The following is a 16,050-nucleotide window of genomic DNA, read 5'->3' as shown; positions in this document are numbered from 1 at the left end:
GAAAATATCTTTTAAGAGTCAGACAGTAAACAGGGCAGAGTGACACTGGTGTACATTGGTGTCAGTTGTTTAATGATATTTAGACTTTATTCTTAAAGCAAGTTGATTTGCATTAGAGACTGTTACATAATGTCATTTTAGTGGCAGATTACTATGATTGACAGCATAATTTGGGAGATAATTTACCGAACTACTGATTAAAATTGAGATATAGTTTACAGTATATATATAGTGGCAAGAACCACCAGAATATTTCTTGACTATTTCAGGCTAAGTAGGTCTCCAGTCTCCCTCCTCCCTCTCTAACCAGCCATCCTCCACCTTTCTTATTAAGTTTATTAAAGCCAGTCCACACACTGGGTTTCCCAGGTCCAGTTCCTTTTCCCATTCATTACAGTACCTTATCCTGGCAGGCAATCTGAAGTGTGCTCTGAATAGTCCATTATGCACATATGAAGGCCATCATGGCCTGACTATTGGTCAATTCATCAAACATTTATCTGTTGCCTTCTGAACAGGACGTCGTTATGCCCGTCACTCTGCAGCTCTGGCCGTCCGTTTAGAATAACAGTGCATTGCTTTTCTGCACCACTGCGATCCTTTAGAGAACATCAGCTCTATAACTCCGGACTGCAGCTGTGAGGGCTCTCCATATTTTCAGTCTTTATATGTGTGTGTGTGTGTGTGTGTGTTTTAATATACATTAGACTCAGGAACTTTTTCAGTATTGCAGTGCTAGCTGCAGAAACATTGCCTCTTGGATCTCTGTCACCATTTCAGTAATAGAGAGGGCTTTGAGGTTGTTTTACAGTATTGCTCTGTATTGTACAGCTTAGGCAAACTCCACATCTGACCAGCCTTTCTAAAATTGCCAACTATGATTCATTTAGTAAACAATTTTAACAGCAGTAGACACACTGAGACAGGAGACTATATAACACATGTAAAAGAGCCAAGGCTGCCGTCCTCCATTTTTCATGTGTTGCCTGAAGATATCTGACATGACACAAGCGCACACCATTGGCAGGAGTGACTGACACTTCAGCCAATAATGGTCGAGAGTTTTCTTCCCTCTGTTGTCAGCAGTGGTTTATCAATCACTATGTCTGCATTAGTATTAGTGTATTGATCTGGCACGGGTGCTCTCTGGGTCAGTGTCTCCTCTCCGGTGTCCTTGTCTGGTATCTCCTCCCCTGTTTCCCGTGCCGAGTTTCTGCTTCAGCTAAGTATCAGTAGATGTACTCTGTGTTCACTAGACAGGATCTCAGCAACGCATACATGCGCTACTTATGTAAGCTCAAAAGCACACACACTGATGCACACAGGGCTGTATGATGTATGATGGTGAGCTTACACAGGCTAAGTGGTAGTCAAAGCGTAAAGACAGCCCGTGTGAAGTATTAGCTCTGACAATGAGGCTGATCATAATTATCTTAACAAGGAGAGGATTCATCGCCTCACCTCGTTAAAGCTGCCGCTTCTCTCTGCCTCCATGTCCTGCTTGCTAGTTAGAGATGTAGGAAAACTGGTTAGATCACATATTACTATTGAAATCATATTTTTCTATATATGTACATGGAGGGAATGCAATATAATGTTTAAATCTAGAAATGAAAATTGGTTTTCATATGTTATTTGTCAGATTTCTCCATCCTTATACCATAAAATAGTGTACTTGTTTTATTAAAAGATATACATATAAGTAGTTCTAGCAGTAGATCTGTGAAATGACAACATTTACCTGTGCATTGGAAATGAAGATACATTACTGATTATGCTCATTATCACTGTCATCACAACATTTTCATAGGAGGAGAATAATGTTTTTTTATGTTTATTTCCTGTAAAATGTGTTTGTTGTATGTGTGTTTTGCGAGTGTTTTGCCATTCACCAAATCTCTATAGCATTGGGACTCAAGTCAATTATGCTCATTAGTTTTGTTAAAAGCAAAAGCAGCTTTTTTTTTTTTTTTTTTAAAGAAGTGAAGTACTTTTACTGCAATGCTTAAACTTTGTTAGTTTTCCAAGCCACACATTAAAACAAGAAAGCTTATAAAAAGTAATGAAACCAGCTATGGAAATCTGCAGAGGGAGCACAGAAAGCTGGAGAGTATTAGAAGTTCAATCCCTGCACTGTAGTTAATGCTGGATGGGACTCAGTGGCTCTCCCCTGGCTGTGAATTTAACTGATTAAATCAGCCAGTGCACGCAGCAGTGGTGACATGAAAACAACAATTAATAAGGCTCCCTCCTGTGCCACGAGGCTCCATTTAACCGAGCAGCTAATAACATAACCCACAGGACTGCAGCCCATCACGCACACGCACACGCACGCACACACACACACACACACACACACACACACACACACACACACACACACACACACACACACACACACACGCACACACACACGCGCACACACACACACACGCACACACACACTTACAGGTGGCAATAGTTAGTTAGCAACGTTTATCCAAGTGGTACACAATTGTGCATGACTGCACATTATACTGATCACAGATTGATAGCGTTTTATGCCGAATTCCCTGCCAATACAAACACAGTATCTAAAAAATAGGTTTTGTGAAAACAAATAATTTTGTTTTGTAGTTTTGGCTAAAAGCCCAGTCGTACCTGTGCAACCATACTTCCACATATACCTGTAGATTTATGTAATTTAAAAAAAAAAACGAACAAAACAGCATTTTTTTCATGATTTTAGGTAGCTATTTTTTCCCCCTGTGTATAAATAGACCAAGCAGTAACAAAAAAAAAAAGCCAAATTGCAATTTGTCAGTAAATCGGAAATTCATACCAGCACTATGGATGGTATAATAGCTTATGAGCCTTTTTCCTTACATAAATGAGAGGCACCATGGGGGAAGAAAAACAAGCAAACAGAGTAGGATTTCATAAAACTGGCACATCTCTCTATTCATCCATCTTGCCAGTGCATTAATCAGCCCTGATAAGAGGTTGTCAGCTAGCGGCTTTGCCAGCACTCTGGCTAGGTGCTGTCAGCTGTTGTTGTGGGTATCAAACGTGTGTGTTTGCAAAATGTTGATGTCTTTTGAAATGAGGTGGCTCGGTCCGCCTCACTTGCAAATCAACGATGAGTTGCTGATTTGTCGTTTTCCATCCAAGAAGATAGTTGTAACATTTTGCTTTGTAGTTCAGAGTTGCTGCCAGTGTGTCCACTCTGTGCATATATGTGTGTTTTTGCATCAGGGACTACGTCAAGGTGGAGACCAAGCTGACGGTTCAGAAAAAGCACACATGAAACAGAAGCTAGAGCAAGATAACAGTTTGTTTGGCTAACTAAAAGTACATGGATGGATACTTTCTGGCTAAGTTGTTGGCTTCAGTTGCTTCATTATATTGCAAATATTCTTCTTTTTTTTAATGTATTCTTTCTTCCTTTGCCAGTATTTAGTTACTTTTCCGTCGTGAACATTGCTGCTTACTGCTCCTTGTTATCCATTTGCAGAGTGTCACGATAAAGGTGTTAAATGTACATAGCTCTATGTTGGTGTGTATTACGGCAGAAACTGACACTATGCAGATCCAGGGAGGAGCAATAGGTCACACTGCAGCTGTTTAGACCTCACTGTACCTTGTCATATTGTGATGTGACACTGTGGAATTTGTATTTATGTGACCTAATGTCAAGGTTATCTGTCTAAAACTAGAAACACACTCCACTATACTTACAAGGCAGAATTGTGAAATCTAAATAATTTGTATTGTCAAATTTATTTGACAATTAGAGATACAATGTTAAAATAAAATAAAAAAAAACCCACTGTGTGAACTGTAAGAAACACATCTTGAGATGTATGCTACCTGCGTCAAGTTCTGGCAGATTTAAATGTCAATGAAGTCACCCAGGACACTTTAACGTGGCATGTTGACAGTGTGAGGGATTAGACAACACAGGCATTGCCTTTGTGCACCTTCCATGACGTGAACTTTGCAGGGCCCTAACATTACTCCTAACACCACCCTCCATCATTTTTATGCCTATCTGAATGTTTACGCGTGTGAGAGGGACAGAGAGGGAAAGAGTTGAGATGACCCTTCACCTCTCTTTGCAATGCATCATAAAAAGGAGCAGAAAGGCAGGATTCCTCCTTTCCAAAAAAAAAGAAAGTCCTTTGATGTTAAAATCCCAACACTAACCCCTATCGCGGCACAGTTGCAAAAAAGTTTCCCCTCCATTCCATCTGTGATTGCGAGTGTATTCCGGTTCCTCTGTGAAAATGATGGATGACAAGTTAAATTTGTGTCTGGGGAGTGAAGGTGAACTGTGACAGAGTGATTTGTCTTGGGAATGGAGGGTTAGGGTCAGGCGAAACTGGGCGCCTCAAGGCACAAGACATTGACAAATTCATCCTGCCCGCCGCATTTCTGAAGCCTTTTGTTTTGAATCCTGGCTACTCACAAGTGACCCCCATCCCTCATCCTGCCAGCCACTGAAGGATGCCTCACCATGCCAGGGGAGCTCAGCACCACTAATTCTTGTCATTCACTTCCCTGACAGGCCCAGACCCATACTCTCCCAGCGTATGAAAGAAGGAGGCTGAAATATTTATTTTCTGCACAATAACAGCTGACCACATTTAGAGCCATAACACTTTTCCTGTTGCCTTGTCATTGCAGGTCACTTGCAGGCCTCAGAATGTTCACTGAGCTGGAAGAGCTTGTGGTCGACAACAATCTGCTTGGAAATGACCTCCGGTTGCCCAGGTTACCTAACCTCCACACCCTAACACTCAATAAGAACAAAATATCCTTTCAAACTAACGACTCCATCATGTTGATTAGCAGTCTACTATGCAGACATAGATTACAGGCATCAGTATCAGAATCAGCTGTTTATTTTGCTTACATTTGTATGTCAGTATAACCTGCTTTTGTCTCAGAGAACCAGTTTTTATTGTCATGGTTTTGCAGGGAGCACTCTGTGTTGCAAAAGAGAGTAGAAGAACTTGCTGTCACAGGGCTCCACACAGGAGTAGTTTTTGAACCACAGGGACCTCTAGTGGAATCAACATAACAAATGTGTGTGTGTTTTGTTTTGTTTTTCTCAATGAGAATAAAAGGTTTTAGATTAAAAATACATCCCAAGAATGAGAAATGATCGGATGCAATGCGTTTATCCTTTGGTGATATATTATTTTGGATTCTAGTAAAAATTCTTCAAATCAGGATTTTTCACATTTTTATTTTTTTTTGCATCATGCTTTATTACACTGCTTTAAATCTCTCTGAAATAAAATGAATCGGTTATTTAATTTGTCACAAAACACATTAGAACATGCTCACATTTTGGCTCATTGATTATAACAACCCCGTGTGTTCTACCACCCGGAGTAAACACGTTAAAACCAGAGCTCTGCACAGCCACCCTAAATTCAAGACATAGACACATTGCCAGGCTGTTTATGATCAGTCAAAAATGTGTGAACTTCCCGTCTCAGCTTCAGAACAGGTTTAGCAATGTGTCCTGTTTTTCCTCTGGTTATGCAGATCCTACTGGGTAACGATGCTCACTCTCTCTCACACATTGACATGCACACACACACACACACACACACACACACACTTCCAGAGTCAACATTAAAACTGGGGCTCCTTGAAGTGTGCGTCTGGGTCTGTGTGCAGAGTTTGGTTGTGAAGTGGTCGGCACATGCTAATAGGCCAATTATGTACATCCTGTCGTGGCACGGTGCCATTTTAAAGCTCGAACACTGCATTAGTGCAGTTGTATTTTGACACTTTGGGGCTCAATTTTCCAAGTGAATGTATTAGTGATGAATGTGCCTGCTTAGGGGCTGTTTGTTTTTTCCACGTTTCGCAAAAGTTTTCCACAGCACGGCTCTGGGAAGCACGGACTGTTTGAACCACAGGGCATCCATCATTTTGTCACTGTTCTGCACCCGGCCACCTAGGAAATGAAAGAGATCGAGAGAAAGGGAGAGAGAGCAGCAGCCAAATTGTGTCACTACTATAAGCCAAAGCCTGCACCTTAAATTGCCCCTCTGTCTGCCCAGTCTCACAAAGCCAGTGACTAGCCCCTTTGAGCACCTCGGTAAATTTGACAGTGACGTGTTTTAGTGCAGACAGGCCCGGGAGGGGCTGTGCGGGTAGTAAATGCTAATGTAATTAACAGCGCTAGGTCCTTGACATCCGCCCTTTGACACCTGACTGATATCGAGGCCCTGCTGGAACACTTGGCTGATGTGACCCCGTCACTGGAGTACCTAAGCCTGCTGGGAAATGAGGCCTGCCCCAACCAGCTGGTCAGCCTGGATAAGGACGAGGATGACTATCAGAGATACAGGTTTGTCACTAAATAGACTTTGGTGATGTCACATATGAATAAAGAATTGATATTACTCTGACTTAGATAGATAGATGGATGGATAGATAGATCTTAGTGTTTTATGTGTGTTTATATTTTCAGTCAGACAGTTTAGATACTTAACTATTCAGAGCGATAGCTTTTTGTAAGTAATGGATTTGGAGATGTTCCTGTGTTTTTTAACATCAAGCCTCCTACACTTCACAAGCTTGGATTCAACCACATCACTCTAAAAGCTTTGTCAACTGGCCCCTCTACACTCCAGTTTGCAAAATGGATTTCATGTGTGACTAGTCACCACCACAAATGAGTGTTTACTACCCTGCCTTACCAGAGCAGATGATGCATTAAACATCAAGCTAGGCCTCAAGCCATGCAATATGACCACCATTTGTCAGGGTCCTTTACATGAAATGCGATAAAAGGCGAAAAGCATACTCTCTTTTGTCTGTTTTAGCCCTAAGTGCTTGTTTCTGACTCTGTGTTGCCTATTAATCATTTACCACCCTTGCCTTTCTTGAATAATCTTTCTTCTCTCTTTGTCTCCCTCTCTCCCCCCTCTCTCTCCCTTTCCCTCCCCTTTTCCCCTTCTCCCTCTTTCCCCTTGCATGCTTATCTTACTGGTAAGGAAAGCTGTTCTGTTTTGACTGACAACGTCTAGGGTCCTGTAATGTAATATTCATAATGTGTCACATAGTAAAACATCAATTTGAGCGTGATGCAGATTTCATGTCTGACAAGGTTAGGCTGTATGCAGGTCGTGACGGCACTGGCCTTGGGCAATAAATACCCAGCCCAATGCCTCGGGAGCTCTTGGTCTCTCAAGTGAAATACCCTGGTGCGTTGCATCGGTGCCCCAATTAGTCCAATGACATAGAAACAGTATTAATTCACACTGCATTGTGTAGTCAGCAGGGAGCTTAAATGTTGTCCCGTTCTGAGTCGCCCGTGCAGGCCGTTTGTAGTACTACAACAACACAAGAGTTCAAATCTGTAACATTATATGTCCACAGTGGTTACTGATTATAAGGCGTTGTGCTTATAGAACACTGTCTGACTGTCTGACTCTCTGCCTCCGTGATGTATAAACATGAACATAATTTTATGTGACATTTTAATCTCTTTCTTGAGGAAAGTTATCAGTTAGTCTCATCTCCTTATGTGGCCGATCAAAGAGCTTGTACCCGAGGTGGCCCAACCACCAGCCGTACTTAGTGTTCACTCAGCCTGTTCTCTAAATTCCATAAATGCAGCCATATGATAATAACCCACAAGTCTATAAACATTAGTTTTTATGTTATCATCCATAGCTGTAATACTTAGTAGTATAATGATTGTTTGGTAACACTTTATTTTATAGGTCCCATAGCTTCCTAACATCCTCCTTGAAAAGACCAGTATGTATCTGTTATGTCTTAGGGATTGTCCTGGAAAAAATGACCTCATTTGGTATTAATTATAAGGGAAATGGAAATGATGTTCAATTGATACACTTTAGAATAATTTAAGATATCTATTAGCATAACCTTCCTTTACTAGAGTAATTGCAGAGGAGGCCAGCTGAGCAAAAATGTAAAAATTGTTGTTCTGTGTTGGAATTTACAGGCAAAATACAGCAGAACTGAACAAATATGGAAAAGAAAATGTCCAAACACGCTTATGTGTGTATTTCTGTTGGCTTCGAGTCATTATGATTTACGCCATTCTTTACAGAAATTAATCTGGGCATTCACTTATAAACTCTGCCCAGCTATGTAACTACTTTATCCTGTTATCATTGCAATGTTGGGTTTGTTTACTTTATCACAACCACCTCCAATGGCGGCAAAAATCATGCTGCTGTCAACACATATTGGGTATTGCCAAATTAAGTTTAGGAGTCGTGTTTCCCAGTCACCTCCCCACCACAGCCTCCTGTGCTCTCTTATCCCCCCTCTTCGGTTGGGTTGAATCATTAATATCCCCACTGGCTGACAGAGCCTTGTCATCTGCTCTGACCCTGTGATGGTAGGTTACCTATGGAGAATAACCTCTGTGCATGGCTCCCAAGGGCATCTTCACATTTCATCATGAAAATGCTCTAAACAAAGTCCTTTTTACGTCGAGGGAGGCTCAGGATTGGATTGGGGCCCCTTGGAATTGAGTGCCAGTAGTCTCATCAGAAAAGGAGCTTTTATTAGGGGTTAGGAGCAGTTTTTTTTTTTTACCCATAATAATAATCCAATAAGATGTTATTGAGGTTTCAAAATGTAAAAAAAGTATTTATTTTCTTCTTGCCGATCGTGGCAGCCTAGTTTATGTTTCTGTCAAATTAAATCAGAAATTTTTCCTCCTTAATTTTGCGCAAAGATATTTTCTGTCCCATGTCAGTCTAAACGTGATCCCCGCATCTCTTTATAATCCTTAGGCGTTGAAAACTTGACACAGACTTTGCCATCTCGCCTCATCGCCATCGCCATCATCAATTTGTCACGGCTCTTTGCGCACAGGTCTTGTCTGTGCCCATATCCCCCGTCCTTTCTCACCCTCCACTTAGGTGCTGCATGCATGTCCTTTTCGGCTACCAGTTCAGCCCTGACATACTGGTTCCTCTATCCCTGCCTGCCTGTGAAAGGATCTGTTGTCATCTATGTATTCCAACCATTATCTTTTGACGTTTCTCTCCCTCCCAATGAAAGACAGAGTGTGTCTGAAAGCTTAGAGAGATATCTGCGATGCTGCCAGAATGACAGCTCAGGCAGACTGGTTGTATCTCCTTTCGTGCTATTTATATGTCTGACTTATTCTTATCAGCTTTGAAGGTTATTACATACAAGAAAATATCACCATTAAATCTGCATCACCATTAAATCTGAGTAAACACGGCTTCCTTTCAAGTTTTGTTGATGTGTGCATTTACATATTAGAATGTGTGTCAGTTTGATTAGTATATCACCATTTACACACTTCCTCAGATTCCCTGTCTCTTTGTGAAGAAGCGGTCTACAAAGAAGACCTTGTAAGCCAGCGGCACGGTACAGTTATAACTTGAATTGTTGTTTTCTCACAGATACTTTGTTCTGCACAAGTTGCCCCAGCTGAAGTTTCTGGACACCAGGAAAGTAACCAGAAAAGAAGTGATGGAGGCACAGGCAAGAGGAGCATTCATGAAAGTGGTCAAACCCAAGTCAGAAGCTGTAAGTTAAGCTCTGTTTTGTTTTTTTCCTTTTGTTTTTTTAACACTGTTTTAAGTAGCTCTCCGTCTGAAGTCTTGAGTGGATTTGTCACATGCACCCCTTTCTTCCCTTTTGTATTCTTTTCCTTTATCCTTTCTTTCTCCCTGCGCATGCTTGACTGTCAGTCTCCCTTTACAGAGGTCCTAGTACTGTGGCCCTTTGAAAAGAGTCTCTCTTTACTATGGCTTCAAGTGTGCATGTGTGTGTTGTATGTGAGTGTGTGTGTGTAAATGTGTGTGACCACGGCCTGACCTGATTCTGTATGCATGAGCCCAGATCAAAGACGACGGGCGGCTGTCCGGTCGCGGTTGTGTTGCCAAGTGTGACATGGCTGGCGATTGGAGTGACAGCTCACGTACATGCCGTTCACAATCGCTTAATTATCACGAGCCCGTGCACTTATTCCTCCCTCTCTTGTTTTGGGCCGCACAGACTAATTAGAGTTCGGGAGGTTCATAGATATACCCACTCCATCCCTTTTCACCCCTTTTCCCCCTTCTTCTAGCCCTTTGATAATGCAATATAAATGAACGGCTTCTGCCTAGATTTGATTTCATGTAATTGTAAGGTCATGAAATATTTACTGTTCGGATCAGCTAAGCTTTGTCGTTTCAAGGTCTCTGGGGCTCTGACAATGAGCCTGGGAGGTAAAAATGGATCCGAAGTAGCAATAGCAAAGGCATCCGATGACAAATCAGAAGCATGTGAGTTGATGTCGGGTTTAAAAGTGCACGAGGAAAACAAACTATTTATTATTTCAGACAATCAGCTAAGATAGTGTACTCTTTTAGTGTCAGTTCATGCTTTGCTTTGTTCTTGATTCTTCATGCAAGTGGCAAGCGAGAAAGCAAAACATTGAAATAATTTAACCTCAGCCTGGCATGTTTGGTAGATGGAGAAAAGTGGAATGAAAACACTGTTCATCCACTTTATATAAAAAGAAACTAAGGACCTCTACAATGTTTTTTGGCAGGGTAAAGTCACTTTATAAGATATTATTTACATAGCTTGTCAGTGAAAAAGAAATGTTTGCCTTTGTCGCCACAGTCTTAGATGAAAGGAGAGATAATCACTGATTCTAGCTGACATGTGTGTTTTTGTGTCTTTGTGTCTTTGAACCTGCTGTATATGATTATTTATTCCCTATGCAAAGTAAAAGGTTACAGCTTTGATGAAAACACATCTACCCCCCCCCCATTGCACACAGTATTTTGGGCCTCAACATACTTCTGCTGTTTTATCTACAATTCCTTATCAGTAGCATTAGACTGAGTCTACACGATGAAGAGGATTTTTGCTCAGACATATCCCATGTCAGGGCCCTGGGATGTCACAGCAGCATTTCCATAACATTTGTTTTGAGTTAGATGAGATGTGATGTGTCAGCTACCTCAGACTTGATGAGCTATGAGTACCTCCCGGCTCTAATTGTCCACATCATCAGAGTGATTGTAAGCTGACCAATAGTGCAGGCCACCAATTAATGAAATGTCTGCAGTAGAACAGGAGAGCGAGTAGGGATGATGGCATAATTAGATATTTGTGTTTGCTTTTATGTCTGGTACAGCAGGGTGTAGCTCATAACAGTGACTCATGGTACAGTGTCTGCCATTTGCTTCATTACAAAGGGTGGTAATTAGCTGTCTCGCTGTCGCTTACGCTACCATTCGAGTCTCAATTAGTGCAAGTATTGGAGGGAAAAATACAGGAGCACAGACATCATTTAGAAGGTTTATTTCTGAAGTTATTCTTTCTTTGGGTGTATTTTTTTGTCTTTTTTTTGCTTTGCGTAGTAATTTTTCCTCTAAGACCATATATGACAAATCCCCTTCCTTCTGTTTACAGTAGATAAATTGAAACCATAGAAACAGCAGCAATTGCAGCACGGTTACAGCGATGCACGCCAACTCATGACAGCCTAAATCTGAAGAAAGAGCCCCTTCTATATCAGATCATTCCCAATGCATGATGTGCGTATTGGAATAGTTAATGGACTTGCTATGAAAGAGACAGCGCTGAACTTTCGAGACCTCTCTTGAGTAATATCGAAGTGGATTGTGACCACAGTTTTAACTCCTTTTCAATCATGCCATTATGGCATGGCACTGAGCGACGCCACATGGTTCTGATAAAACAGTTATGGTCTTTAGCACAATCTGAACACCATAACTTTTCATACATTCCCAATGTTTTTCCATGTTGTCTAAATCACAACCAGACCAGTCAATGGCCGGTTATTTGGAGAAAAATACATACATACATACACACAGTGCAGCCTGTTATGAGATTTGAAGAATTAAACTAACAAAAGTTCTAGCCTTTGCAAAAATCTTTATGTCAAACCTTCACTGAGAAGACAAACATTGTGACAAAGAAGAAAAACAAAAAATTGCGCTCAACTAAAATGCCCATGTTCATACGCTGAATATCATTTTGTTGCTTCATTAATTGTTATTGTGTGTCTTCATGCACAAGTGGGCATGACACCCTAAGTGGGTGACAATGAGCTCTCCCTGACTTGTCTGTATGTTTTCGTGTTTGCTTCAAACTCAGAGGGAGGTGATTTTCTCTTTTGGGTTTTTGTTATATTGCATTTCTGAGTGGAAAGGACAAGTAGTTGGACAGGGACAGAATGCAAAATCACAAAGACAAGAAAGAGAGAGAGAAAAAAAGCGGAAAAAAATATATAAATACCTGAAGTAAACAAAAAAATACACAGCGGGAACGATTGAAGCGTTTTCCCATAACCACAACACTAAGCAGAGTCAGAGTGGAAAAGCCTTGAGCTGTATTTTGGGAAATTGGGCGTGTTGGAATGCTATAATGTGATAATTCTCTTTGAGGACTTAGAGGTCATGGAATGAAATGGCGTTAAACCACGTAGAGCCATTTGGACTCTGTTGGGCTGCTTTTGGAAAATACATGTGGTACTTTTTGGCTCGGTTCCTCCACCTCCCTCCACTCTGCCACGGAGCGCACATTATGCTGTCGAACCCTTGGGTTAAACTGGCCATGTCTATCAAAACACTGTGACAGCACATTCTGTCTTCAGATCCCAAGTACTGCTAAAAAAAAAAAAGTGCGTAGCAAATTTAACTAGTAGAATAACATTTACTCCTTGCCACATGTTTAAGAGTGTTTCACAGTGAATGAAGTAACTCCATGGTCCCCCTCACTAAGCACAGCTTGGTAGCTACGTCAGCGGGTATAAATGTTCCTCGGATGTCAGTTAGATTTTGCCTGGACGAAGTATTTGACTTGATTTTCTAGCAGGAACACAAGTTGTTTTTTTTTTTCCCACATCCTTCTGCGAATAATGTAAAGCAGACTGCATTGCAGGGTGGCTTGAGCCAGCTTCCAGGTCCCATGAGCCTCTGCACACAGGGTAACGGTTCTTCAAGGGAATTGACAGTGACAGAGCCAGGAAAGTCCTCAAGTGGATCTTTTCAGTTCTGTTTTTTCTTCCTCAGACACTAACCTGTTTTACTCTGCAGCAGACAGCGGTTCATTTTAAGTTTGCACTGAAGGGAGCAGTCCAAATCTAAGATAGACTGCATGGTTTTAGGCCCCTGATTGTGCATTATGTGATGCATGATTGTAGCTTTTTTGCAACGCAACACCAGAAAAAGAGGAGGCTTTTTTGCTATAGGTCGGTTGTTTCGCTTCCTTTTCAAGTCTCAAATGTACCCTGTAAAGTGTGTCGCCACGTTCATCTCTTGTGCTTGAGAGTTATGAGTTCCCTGAAGCCTTCAAACATAACAAACAGCATGCAATATAGCGCTTTGTGAATGTGCCTTCAGTGGGTTTGCTGAATCATTTTACTGAACAAATGTGTCCTCCGAGAAAACTCAAAGAATATGGCTTTCAACTGGGGAAGGAAAATGTAACCCAATAGATTGCTGTGGAAGCAAGGTTATTACCACTCTTCACTGTCTTGCGAGATTCTGTATTTGCACCAGTTATTATACAAACAGAAACCTGATTTTTCACCTTTCTTTTACGGCACATTCCTGAATCAACATGTATCCAGTAGGTCAAGTTGGGACAGCGCTGCGGATTGAGTAGGAGTTGTGGGCAAAATGTAACCGTACTGAGTGCCTGTCTGCTTTATGTTCAGACGAATGAACTCACTGACGTATTGTGATCTGCTCGCTTTCAAATTCTTTTTCTTTCCCCCCATCTTGCATAATGTCTTGTTATCTGTTAATTGCGTCACTTCAGACACCGCTGTATGTCTTATAATGACAACACATCCTAAATGTTAAAACATCTGTTTCTAATTGCCCGGACGTGTTTGGTGTTGTGTTTGTGCCTGATATTTCCAGGGAGCCACATGTTCATTCTCTCAGGTATGCGTGTTTGTCAGTATCTGTGAAGGGTGTATGCCTCTATGTGTGTATTTTTCCGTAGCTAGTTTTTGCCTGCTGAAGTATAAGTCTCTCCAGTGTTTGGACCAGTGCGACAGGCCCAGTTCTGAGCTCTCTGGCAGCTTGAGCTGAGAGGTCATGCGGGGGTTATAAGCCAGGAAAACAACAGCAATTAGAGGGAGTGACTCATACTGTCCGCATAAATCATCCAGACCCTGCATATCATAAACACACTGTAAAACTTTAAAGCACAATTAATTGTAAGTAATAGCGCCAAGATTGATTTATTGCCTCTCTCAAAGCCTGGAGACATGGGGTGCGTGACCTGAGTGTCACGTCACTCTCGCAATCAAAAATGATAGATGTATTATTCATTTTTGGCTAAACGCAGAACATAAAAACAAACATGTGTTTTTGTAAGGGCTTTTATGAGACACTGAAGTGGCCGCGTTGCATTAACTGATTTTCCTCTCCTTCTGCTGGCATCCAGCACAGAAAAGGAACGCCTCTGTGGTGAAGCATTTGTTGTCTCGACGTCTCTTGTGTTTAGCGGTAGAGTTTGAGGCCTGTCAGAAAACGGGCCAAGGCTGGCCAGCAATAATGAGATGTCTCCGTCTCCCATTTTGATATAAAGTTTTCATAAACTTTGACAAATCATGCGATCATTCACGTAACGTTTCTCTTTTTTTTTATCTCTAAAATGTGAGTCTTTGTTAAGTTTTTATTAGTGTAATAATATTGAGTGCCCAGTATTGGCAAGCTACAAAACATTTGCTTTTTGCATATACTGTTCCAACTAGATCCTTTATTTGCCTTTGCTATGGCCCAGGGTTTTATAGTAATTTTGCTGTTTTGAAAGTTCCTTCAAGAGACAGAAAACTACAGGGCAATAACATGCTTTCACCTTCCAATATCATTGAAGACTTTTAAAACATATGTAAAGCAAATTCTGCACACGCAGCTCTTACATCTCACAGTCATTATGTTCTTCTGTAAAACGGAGCCTTCTTTCATTGCACGCCAAGGGTGTGCAAAACTCCACAATCCCTGTACTGTAGCAACAATACGACAGCCACTAAGGCATCTCTTCAATTACACTTCTTATCAAATGATGCTTTTAGTTATTACATAGTGCGGCGTCCCACTGAGTCAGCCTATCAGTCCAATCAGGGCTAATCCTCCCTGTTGGTCTCTTTGGTGACAGGAAGATGCTGCTAGCCTAATGAGAGACAGCTGGCTTAGTATTTTCTGTGCTCTAAAAAAAAAAAATCCATCTTTCTTTCTCACCCCCCTACCATACCGGGTGTTTCCATAGAAATGTGCCAAACTTTAAATCTCTTAAAAGAGAGTTATTACTCATTTTTATTTTGTTGCCTGTCTCTTTTAGTTGATGTTGACAGTACACATTAATCACTATTTCAGCACTAGCATTCATAGTTTGCTTTGAAGTTGATTGTCATGTACCCCCTCTCGAGGCAGCTTTGCTTTAATTCGCTTTCAGATTTTTATCAGATAATTCAAGTAACGTTGTTGTTGTTTATGACATGCAGATGTTAATGTGCTATTTAAAAAGTTAATGAGCGCTAGAGCTTAAAATCTGAGGAGTATACAGTCCCTGCAAAATAGTAAAAGTTTTAGTTAATTTGTGCGAATCTGGGCACAAACAAGGTGGTGCTGGACCATGGTGGTGTTTTTACTGTCAGATCGCTGGATCACTGGAGCTTTGATCCATTACACCCGCTGTGTTTGTTCTTCAGTACAGTGTTCACGGAGGTGGAGTCTTCTTTCAGCGACTTTCATGAGCGTGCATCAGAGGACGGTGCCAAAGCTGAAAGTCCCTCCACTGAAGTTTGTGCTTACACAGACCTTCTTTGTGGTTTTTAGAGCTTGTCAGACATGTCAAGCACAGGCTAGAAAAAGTATATTGTTTCCAGCCACTTGGATTCCTTTCCCCCTGACATCTGCCACTCTGCCGAGATGATAAATTCTTGCCTCATTAAGCGTGGGTGTGGGATTACAGGCTGACAACACATTAATCACTGGGCTGGGTGGCAGCAGCCCCGCACCAGCTACAGGCATTGTTAACCAAACTTTTCTA

The 16,050-nt window shown here is 41.4% G+C and overlaps 1 protein-coding gene across 1 annotated transcript in view; it reads left to right on the top strand.

Annotated features, from left to right (window-relative positions):
• Positions 1-16,050, top strand: part of lrmda (leucine rich melanocyte differentiation associated) — a 195,542-nt gene that overhangs the window by 125,397 nt on the left and 54,095 nt on the right. The window contains exons 3-5 of the mRNA XM_070841143.1: positions 4,666-4,792; positions 6,210-6,349; positions 9,420-9,546. Coding sequence (XP_070697244.1) covers positions 4,666-4,792; positions 6,210-6,349; positions 9,420-9,546 — 394 coding nt within the window. The remainder of the gene's footprint in view (positions 1-4,665; positions 4,793-6,209; positions 6,350-9,419; positions 9,547-16,050) is intronic.

Source organism: Pempheris klunzingeri, chromosome 12 (genome assembly GCF_042242105.1).
Source record: "Pempheris klunzingeri isolate RE-2024b chromosome 12, fPemKlu1.hap1, whole genome shotgun sequence".
Lineage (NCBI taxonomy): Eukaryota > Metazoa > Chordata > Actinopteri > Acropomatiformes > Pempheridae > Pempheris > Pempheris klunzingeri.
The sequence above is the reverse complement of the archived record's forward strand: the minus strand, read 5'-3'. Positions and strand labels throughout refer to the sequence as shown.